The sequence below is a fragment of the Gymnoscopelus microlampas genome (assembly GCF_963454915.1).
Source record: "Gymnoscopelus microlampas genome assembly, chromosome: 12".
Taxonomy (NCBI): Eukaryota; Metazoa; Chordata; class Actinopteri; order Myctophiformes; family Myctophidae; genus Gymnoscopelus; species Gymnoscopelus microlampas.
Window position 1 is genome coordinate 48903495 of NC_139949.1, and position 10515 is coordinate 48914009.

General features: G+C 41.0%; 1 protein-coding gene across 1 annotated transcript in view; it reads left to right on the forward strand.

Moving 5' to 3' along the window:
* The first annotated feature begins 224 nt into the window (after nucleotides 1–224).
* LOC311057743 (ephrin type-B receptor 4a-like) overlaps nucleotides 225–10515 on the forward strand; it is a 101714-nt gene continuing 91423 nt past the window's right edge. Inside the window, exons 1-2 of the mRNA XM_084074789.1 lie at nucleotides 225–747; nucleotides 790–1404. Of these exons, the coding sequence (XP_083930915.1) occupies nucleotides 1314–1404 (91 nt within the window). The 5' untranslated portion in view covers nucleotides 225–747; nucleotides 790–1313. The remainder of the gene's footprint in view (nucleotides 748–789; nucleotides 1405–10515) is intronic.

Sequence of the window (10515 nt, forward strand, 5' to 3'; positions counted from 1 at the left end):
ACATTTTCAGATGGGGGTCCGCAGCCAAATACATATGAATGTGGGGGTCTTTGACAACATGAACATTTTTTGCCCTGGCCAACTCTTCCACCACTGGGGGGGCGGGGCGTGTTGTCGGGGAGGGCGGTGCGTGATGCCGAAGGGGGCGGAGCCTCGATGCAGCAGCAGTGGAGCCTCAGCCTGGCGGTTCAGATGCATTCAGTCTGTCTGCTGTGTGTTTTACAACAGATCTACACAACACTCTGTCTGCCACAGACACCAGTCTATTAGCCAGGGTGCAACTTTTAAATGCCTTATTATTAACGCGCAGCACGTGACCGACTAACTGATCGATCGATCGATTCAGTTATGATGATTTCCCGATGATAATAATATCGGCTTCATCATTTTTCTGAGATTATTATTATTACACGTTTTGGTTCAATCCTGATCCAACCTTTTCTTTCTTTCTTTCGGAGGATTTGTGTGTCTCTTCAACCTAAAACCCTGCCTCCTTTTAACAGACCGCATGATGTTTAACGGTTAAACATTAAGAAGATAAACGGATCCACTGGAACATTAACGACGGGAAAAGGTTTTTTTCTACCTATTTTTCTTTCCTTTTCGAACAACTTCTCGGTGGTGTTGAGCTGAAGAGCAGAACAGTGATTTGTTGTGGATTGAACACCATCTCCATCGAACTGAAGCGACGGATCTATAACATACATAACGGACACAAAGAGACTATTAAACAATAAGGATACAATTGTAACGGACTCAAAGAGACTATTAAGCCATAAGGATACAAAGTAACGGACACAACGAGCTGATTAAACCATACGGATACAATAGTAACAAGTTTGATCTGATGCAGTCAGTCTGTGATGAGGATAAGCTGAGGAACCTGGAATGTGGAACAACAGGAGGACAAGCTGTTAATGATTGTCCCTCAGAAAGACTAATCATATTTTATATGTTTAAATCGTGGTTATAGTTATTAAAAGCTGTCTTTTTTTAAAGAGCCTAAGGTATTGCAACCAGCCCACAGTCATATATAACTGACTCTGTTGGCATCATTGCAGTGCAGGTCTTAACTTTTTTATATAAATCTTTGAGAATAGTTTCTTATAGTAGATCTTGGACTGTTGGAATTGAGAGAACTTTTATAGATGTGGACAGGGGTTGTGTTGGTGGGTAGACCTACAACAACAACCAGGCCCAGCTGACCCGTTATTTTAGCCTATAATTCAGCCCCAAGATCAGCCACAAAAACACAAGTTTTTTGTTGTTGTTGTTGACCTATTTTTTTTGGATCTTGTTGGATCTCTTTGGGGATGATCATGGATCTGACTTGGAAGAAGAGGAGGATGATGGTTCAATGGATCATCTTACTGGATCTGGTTCTACTGAGCCATGCAGAGGAGGGTAAGTCTTATGGTTTCATTACTATTATCACTTTATTTCCCTTATTCTCTCAACCTTTTTAGCATTTCAACAAGGACCCCCCTGCAGTTTTATATGCATTACTAGGACATGGATCTCTGTGAATTGAGTAGCCTACAAAGAACCCCAATGGAAACAAGCCATAATAGACTTTCTTGGGCTTTAAATCCTATTAGCTGACCCTGTATTGAACTGTACTTGCATGTGCTTTTTTTCTGCAAACTTAAGTACTTTAGTACTTTAAGTACTTAAGTATTCAATCAATCAAAAAAGACCCCCTATGTTATACCATATTTCTGTTGATCTTATGGGACCCCCAGGTCTAAACTTATAGAGTGTACAAATGGAACCAAATGGACCCGAAAGGGTCCATTTGGTTCCATTTGTACACTCTCAGAGTTTTGATTGATTTATTGGATACTTGATTAGTCAGACATGTAAACAGCACGTGGTACATTTAAGCTAAAAGGATTAACACAAAAAAGTCCTTGGTTCTTGTTTACTTTGTGGTCCTATGTATACATATTCAATTCATCAACATGACATAAAAAAATCAACACTATACTTATACATGTCATCAACAAATGCAAACACTATATGTACAAAAGAGATGGGAAAATTACATTTACCTCCCATATAGATGCTTTTTCAGGCCAATCTTGAAAGAAACCAGTGATACACATCCTTTAATTATGACTACATTCCCTTATTCTCAACCTTTTTGCATTTGGAGGACCCCTAGCTCTGGTTCAGAGCGTTAGTGAAACTCACTAACGCTCTGAACCAGAGCTAGAGGACCCCCAGTTTGATATGCATTGATTAGGACATGGACCCCTCATTTTTATACCATATGTTTGTTTATCTTATGGGACCCCAGTCTAAACTCACTGCTTACTTAACTCTGACAGTGTGCAAATGGAACCAAATGGACCCGTAAGGGTCCATTTGGTTCCATTTGCACACTGTCAGAGTTACAGACCCTGTAATACAGTCCAGCTTTTTCTGCAGCACATAATAATTGCATTCCTGCCCGTTGGTTACTATTCAACATAACATTCTCTCCATAAAAGTAATGTCTTTTTGTCAATGGATTATTTTTTTATTATTATATATATATATATTATCTGTGAATGAAATCCAGAGAAGAACAAGCAGTTGTGTGAAGTTAACAGTGTGATCTCTAGATTCACTGTTCATATGCTTATTATTTGATATCACAACCAATTAGGCCATACATACATACATACATACAGTACATACATACATACATACATACATACATACATACATACATACATCCAAGTATAATATTGTGACCACCAAAAAAAAAGGGATGGAGGGACGAACATACATACATTGCCCCCTTTGGTACGCCGCGGGTAGTGCATGCAGATAATGGCAAGCAGCTGCCCCTCTCTCTCTCTCTAACACAGAGCTGGTGTTATTGTGAGTAATGTTGGCCATTAGCCCAGTGTACCCACTATATGTTCAGCAGCTTCCCCAGTTCGTTATGTAGTGGATGAAGTGATGTGGTTCATATGTTGTCAAAGAGAGAGAGCCACACCTGGGGCTAAGATGGATTCCTACCAAGAAAGAAACCTGAGTAGAAATATCTGCTGTTGTCGGGCAGAGATTATAACCCCATATCTCCATATTTTAACTTTTTGTGTTTTTTTTTTGGTTGTAAATTAACGCCCTAATTTGATCATACTACGGCGTCACTCAAAAGCATCAAAAGTAGCAGATCTACAAGCTCGAAACGCGGTGCGTTTCGAGCTTGTAGATCTGCTACTTTTTGATACTTTTTGATGCTGAAAAGTAACAGTTTTTCTGACATAATGAGGTTTCTACCCGACAGACACGATAATGTTGAAATGCTTGTTTTGGCTCATATAAAAAGTATCAGGTAATTTGAGATGGCTTCCTCTCTCTCTCTCTCTCTCTCTCTCTCTAAAACACCCTTTTAATGCAAAAGGGTGTTTTTAGGAGTGCATGTTTCCAGAGGGGTCGTGGAGGTGTTTTAGGAGGTGCTGGCCTGGCCCCATTTGTTTTAAATCTAGCCTGGTTATGTGTACTGTGTTTCTCTGTGAGTGTGTGTGAGTGTAGTGTGAGTGTGTGTGTGTGTGTGTGTGTGTGTGTGTGTGTGTGTGTGTGTGTGTGTGTGTGTGTGTGCCTCCTTGATGTTGTTGGGATAAGGCTACTGAATAGCCCTAAGTAACCCATATTACGTAGCCTAGTTCTACCTGGCAAATATGATACGGTGTCACGCTACTGTTGATGTTTGGTATCGCTTGTGTGTGTGTGTGTGTGTGTGTGTGTGTGTGTGTGTATCAGTGGTGGAAAAAGCACACACATGTTTTACTTAAGTAAAAGTATCAATACTGCAATGTAGAAGTACTCTGTTACTCTGAAATGTATATAGCGCTGAAGTGGTTACTTCATGGTTTGTAATAATAATCAAAATCTACAAAGTAACTAGTAACTAAAGTTTTCAAATAATTGTAGTGGAGTAAAAGTACAATATTTGCCTCTGAGATGTTGTGGAGTAGAAGTAAAAGTACCAAACTGTGTGTGTGTGTGTGTGTGTGTGCGTGCGTGCGTGCATGTGCGTGTGCGCGCGCGCGTGGCAATCACATTGTCTTGGATACTATCCACATCGTTGTGTAACCACTTGAACCCTAGCGTCCCTATTCTGGGCAGATGAACATTCAGCAAATACAGAAACATAGCAGCTTGTGCTTGTTATCCTGCTTATTTCTCCCCCAGAAGAGATTTGGTGTAGAGGTAAAAAAGCAAAGGGAGGGGACGGGGACCCTATAATTGAGTCCTGGGGGACCCCTGGTCAACTAAAAAGTTCCAGTGATTAATGGCGTCATATATAACAGAAAACATAACTAACCCATATTTCTGAGCGCCTTGGCAAGGTGACCACCAGCCGCCTGGATGTTAACTCATTAAGACCCGGAACGCATCTATCTCTGTGTCATTGTTAGATTTCTTTGGCTATTCAAAAAATAGCAGATATACAAGCTCATAGCGTGGCACCGAGTGCCACGCTATGAGCTTGTAGATCTGCTATTTTTGTTTTGCCGTGAAAATACTTGCAAATCTTTGAATATATATATATTTTTTAAACATTTTTTTTTTACTCGAATCTTTGCTTGTTAGAGTCCCTGGAAACAAAATATTTTGAGATGGGGGTCCACAGCCAAATACATATCATTTTGGGCGGTCCTTGACATGACAAAAGGTTGAGAACCACTGATATTATAGCAACATACGTTTAAAAAAAACTGTTAGGATTTAGAAGACATTTGTAAAATCCCCCAGAAGCAAAGAATTTGAGTTAAAATGTTTGCTTTAAATCTATATATATATACATTCAAAGATTTGCACACATTTTCACGATTTTCCAAAAAATAGCAGATCTACAAGCTCATAGCGTGGCACTCGGTGCCGCGCTGTGAGCTTGTATATCTGCTATTTTTGAATAGCCAAAATATAAAATAATGGTTAAAGTGGTGACACAGATGCGTTCCCGGTCTTAATGGGTTAATTAAGTCCCTTTGATGAGCGACAAGCACCTCATAAATCCTCATCACGTGCACATGAATATGATCTGCACAGGAGCTGAGTGTAGCTTGTTCAACCATATAGCGTTACTTAACCACTTATAAGCCCTGTTTTATGGCAGCTCCTGCCTGCCTGGCACCAACGGTGTGCTGCATGCGTTGTGAGCTTATAGATTTGATGTGTTTTTCCCTCTCCGCTATTTTAATTAGACCGGGAACCGCTATAATACCAGTTGGTGTAAAGTAACTAAGTACATTTACTCAAGTACTGCACTTCAGTACAATTTTGAGGTGTTCTTTACTTTCTCTACTTTTACTTCTACTCCACTACATCTCAGAGGCAAATATTATACTTTTTACTCCACTACAATTATTTGAAAACTTTAGTTACTTTGTAGATTTTGATTTTATTATTTCAAAACATACATTAACCACTTCAGCCCTATATACATTTTGTCCATTTGAAAATAGCCGATCTACAAGCTCACAATGCGCCGCGATGCTACGCATTGTGAGCTTGTAGATCTGCTATTTTCAAAAAGATGCTTATACATTTGAAAACTTGAAATGGAACATTCTGCATAATGATGAGTACTTTTACTTTTGGTACTTTAGTTACATTTTGATGCCTTCTTTACATTTGACTTTTGTACTTTTACTCTAGCTCTCTTGGCGTTGCTTGTTAGCCTGCTGGTCTGTCTGCCGAGCTGGAGGGCCGGGGTTCGACTCCAGCTCGGGGTCGCGAAAACGTTACAATATCGTCTCATAATGTCCAAAAACTGTTACTTTTCAGCATTCAAATTAAAGAAGCAAAAGTAACAGATCTACAAGCTCAAGCTTTCGAGCTCGTAGATCTGCTACTTTTGATGTTTTTGTGTGACGCTGTAGTATGATCAAGTAGGACAGGGGTCTTCAACAGGGTGTCCGGGACCCCTAGGGGGTCGTCAGAGCTACTATAGGGGGTCCGCCAAATCTTTGTGTGATAGGATTTAGTTTTTTTTACATTAACCACTTCAACCCTAGAATTCCTTTTCTGATGGGAACATTAGCCGAAAATAGCAGATCTACAAGCTCTCAACGCCTCGCGCTGCGAGGCGTTGAGAGCTTGTAGATCGGCTATTTTTGGCAAAGAGGCTATAGGTGTAGAGGGAAAAAAGAGCAGACTAAGTAAATAAAATAAACGTTAATCTGAAACACAATTTATACAATATAGAGTAGGGGGTCCCTGCTTCATCTCTCTCTCAGCTAGGGGGTCCTTGGCCTGAAAACGTTGAAAACCCCTGAAGTGGGACATTAATTTATGGAAAAAACACAAAACACAGCAACAGCAAAGATATACAGACACGTTTTTATTTAGCATTTATACTTCATCACATAAATGGAGCACCTGTACTGTACAGTTATCCTTACAAAAACAAAGCTGGGCTTGACAAGGCATTCATAAAACGCTGCCTTTCCCCACAGAAAGGAGGTTAATCTGTTATGTCTGCCTCCCTAATATACATCACGTCAAGTGATGTGCGCCGTGCAATTTAGCTGGTTTAAAAAATGCACATTATTTAAGTAACGCTGATAGCTTCAACATGAGGGGGAGTTTAACGGTGCACCTTTAGTGTTTGATGATGCAGATGTTTTGCCTACTCTTAAATCTTACTGTTTCGCAACAAGGACAAAGGTCCCAGCAAACCTCTCCTCCTGTTGGAGGGGTTTTCATGCCAGATTGCTTTAGTCGTGTAACACTGTTTTTTATTTAAATAATCGGCTATCTCATTTAGAACAATGATAATCATTCACTGGTGTGTCAACAACAGAAGAAGCTCCCATGTGACAACACCGCAGCTCCTGTGATGATTTAACCACGCACACACACACACACACACACACACACACACACACACACACACACACACGCACACGCACACACACGCGCGCGCACGCACACACTGTATTGTTTGTATCTTTGTTCACAGAACAGTACCTCTCCTGCCTTGGTGATACTACAAAGTACAGACAACTTTTTTGTTATGAATTTCATTAAAGTTAAACCTCTGAAAACTTTTCCAAAATTCCATATTTTTCTGAATTCTTCTAACTTTTTTTCAAAAGTTTGCAGATCTAGTACAAACAAACTCGCACCTGCTGTTTTACAATAGCCGAAGTATAAAAAAAAATGCTTAAAATTGATTAACTTGCCTCTCACGTCTCACACTAGCAATGCACCTCATTTATTTACCAAACATTTTGTTTTTGAGACATTCATCATCGAACTTCCTAGTTATTGATTTATTATCTTGTCTTGAGTGAAAGGCACACCTGGCTGAAACCAACCATGTGTACTTAGTGTACTTAGTGTGTGTGTGTGTGTGTGTACTTAGTGTGTACTTAGTGTGTGTGTTGTTCTAGAATGCTCTATGAGGATGTGTGATTGATTGATTGGGGACTTACCATCGTCATTATGTCACATGGATGCAATCTTAAGTGATTTGCCTTGACGGTTGATAAATGTTTGCATGTTTATGGTTTCGTATAATTTGTCAAGGAAATATAAGGCTCCAGAGTTTTTGGGGGAAATGATAAATGACACGGCGAAATGCAAACAGGTAGTCAGACCCCCCCCCCCCCCCCCACCCCCCCCCCCACCCCCCCCCCTCAAAAAAAGGGATGCCTTTCCGTGAAATGCATTTATAATCGTAGCACTTTGTAAATAGTAATAGTCTGGGACAGCACTCCAAATTGACCTTTATTTAATTGGCAAAAGTGGCAATTACAAAACTCAATTTGGAGTGCTGAAACAAGTCTTTCATGTTTCATTATTCCGTCACTGTTGGGTGTTGTAAACCTCATATGTCCGAAACTGTTTGACAAATGACAATTTGTAACTTTTTTAAGGATCCAGAACTCAGTTTTTCATGGTATTAATCGTGAGTTTGAGCGAGACCAGTTGTACCTTTTATTTTCCTGTTATTGTAGCACTTTATAATTAATGCTGTAGCACAATATTTTGAGCCATGTGTAGTGAAGCTGTTATTACTGTTCTGCTGCATTAGTCACGTTATATTAACCAGCGTGTGGCCACGCATGCTGCTCATGGAAGAGGCCTTTAACTTAATTAATGTGGAGAGGTATGCAAGCTTTACATCTGCTGGGGGGGCGGGTGGGGGAGGTGGGGGGTGGAACGGCTTCTGGCCACAGGTTACATAGAAACCCAACCTGCTGGAATGTGTGTGTGTGTGTGTGTGTGTGTGTGTGTGTGTGTGTGTGGTTTGTATTACTACACTTGTGAGGGCCTACATTTTTCGATACGTATTGTTCCAGGGACCCCCCCCCAGAAGCAAAGATTTCAGTTACAAATGTTAATTTAAAAAAATATATATATATTCAAAGATTTGCTCAAAGTTTCACGTTTTTACAAATTTTCAAGATTTTACAAAAAATAGCAGATCTACAAGCTCATAGCCGCGCTATGAACTACTAGATCTGCTATTTTTGAATAGCCAAAGAAATGACACGGTTGCATTCTGGGATTGAATGGGTTTAAAAAAACAAGATTTGGGGGAGTTGGGGTAGGGAGGTATTCAGGTTTCGGGGATATAGGGTTAGGATTAGACCTTTTTAGAGGTTAGGGTATTAGGGTATAAAGTGGGGTCCGGGGACCCCCAGGGGTCCTTGGGGGGTTCCAGGGGGTCCTCAGCAAAATGTGTTAATATAGCATCACAATAGTTTTAACCACTTTAACCTTTTTATACTTTGGCTATTGAGAAATAGCAGATATACAAGCTCATAGCGTGGCACTCGGTGCCACGCTATGAGCTTGTATATCTGCTATTTTTGAAAAATCTTGAAAATGTGTCCAAATCTTTGAATATATATATATATATATATTTAAAGCGAACATTTGTAACTCAAATCTTTGCTTCTGGGGGGGTCCCTGGAACAACATATTTTTGAGATGGGGGGGGGGGGGGGGGGGGGTCCGCGGCCAAATACATATCATTTTGGGGAGTCCTCGACATAAAGAAGTTTGAGAACCAGTGCATTAGGGGGGATTGTAGGGGATCGGGGCGGGTGTGACTGTGTGGGTGTGGTTGAATCAGTCACATAGCAGATATTTAGTGCTCTTTTGTCTGGAGACAGAAGACGAGCGACTTCCACCTCAGTGGAGGGCCAGCGGAGGCCTTTTGACAATTAGCCTTTAAAGTCCAACCTCCTACGAGGCTCAAAGGGGTCATCAACCTTCTGCCAACGCCTTCTGTTCATCCTTAGCGTTTTATTCACTCGCTTTTCCCCCTCCCCGCCACGAGAGGTTGTATTGGGTTGGGTTGGGTTGGTGGCACTGGCGGCACTACGCTTCTACCATTAACCCATTAAGACCGGGAACGCATCTGTTTGTGTCATTTTAAGATTTGTTTGGCTATTCAAAAATATCAGATATACAAGCTCATAGCGCGGCACCGAGTGCCGCACTATGAGCTTGTAGATCTGCTATTTTTGTTTTTTTTATCGTGAATTGTTTTGCAAATCTTTGAATATATATATTTTTTAAAGCGAACATTTGTAACTCAAATCTTTGCTTCTGGGGGATTCTACAAATGTCTTCTAAATCCTAATATTTTGTTTTGTTTTAAACTTGTTGCTACTGTATAATCAGTGGTTCTCAAACTTGTTCTCAAACGTCCCCAAAATGATATGTATTAGGCCGCGGACCCCCATCTCAAAATATGTTTTCCAGGGATCCCCCAGAAGTTGTAACATGAGTTAAAAATGTTCGCATAAAAAAATATATATATTCAAAGATTTGCGCACATTTTCACGATTTTCAAAAATAGCAGATCTACTATGAACTTGTATATCAGCTATTTTTGAATAGCCAAAGACATCTAAAAATGACACAGATGCGTTCCCGGTCTAAATGGGTTAAGAAAAAGAAACACCTTCCAACTCGCTCAGCAGCAGCAGCAGCGTCATGGAACCAGAGGCCAGAGCAGATAACTAGAAGAGGATGTTTTTTCGCTCCCAAAACGTTTTCTTTTTTTTTTTCACCTGGGGAAAACGCGGCGCCGTTCTTTAGTGGCGGCGGCGTGCCGCGGTCGGCCCCGTTGCAGCAGAGTACATACACTACTAAGCTTATAGCCTTTAACTCGTCTCTCAATCCCCCTCTTTCATGGACGACGTGCGCCCGCCGCTCTTTCATTTTTTGCTACTCTCGCCACGTCCCGCTTCTCTCTCTCTCCTCTCTCTCTCTCTCTCTCTCTCTCTCTCTCTCTCTCTCTCTCTCTCTCTCTCTCTCTCTCTCTCTCCCCTCTCTCTCTCTCTCTCTCTCTCTCTCTCTCTCTCTCTGGCTGTTTGACTGGCGCTATGCTGCTTTCCTCTTCACTGTCTCTCTCTCTCCCCTGCCGAGGAAATGTGGATCGCTTCCCAGAAATCCTATTAAACGGAACCGATTTTTATAAGAAAGGGATTTGCATTTAAAACAAGCCCGTTCCCCCCTCCCCTCTCACTCACTCCCTCCCTCTCTCTCTCT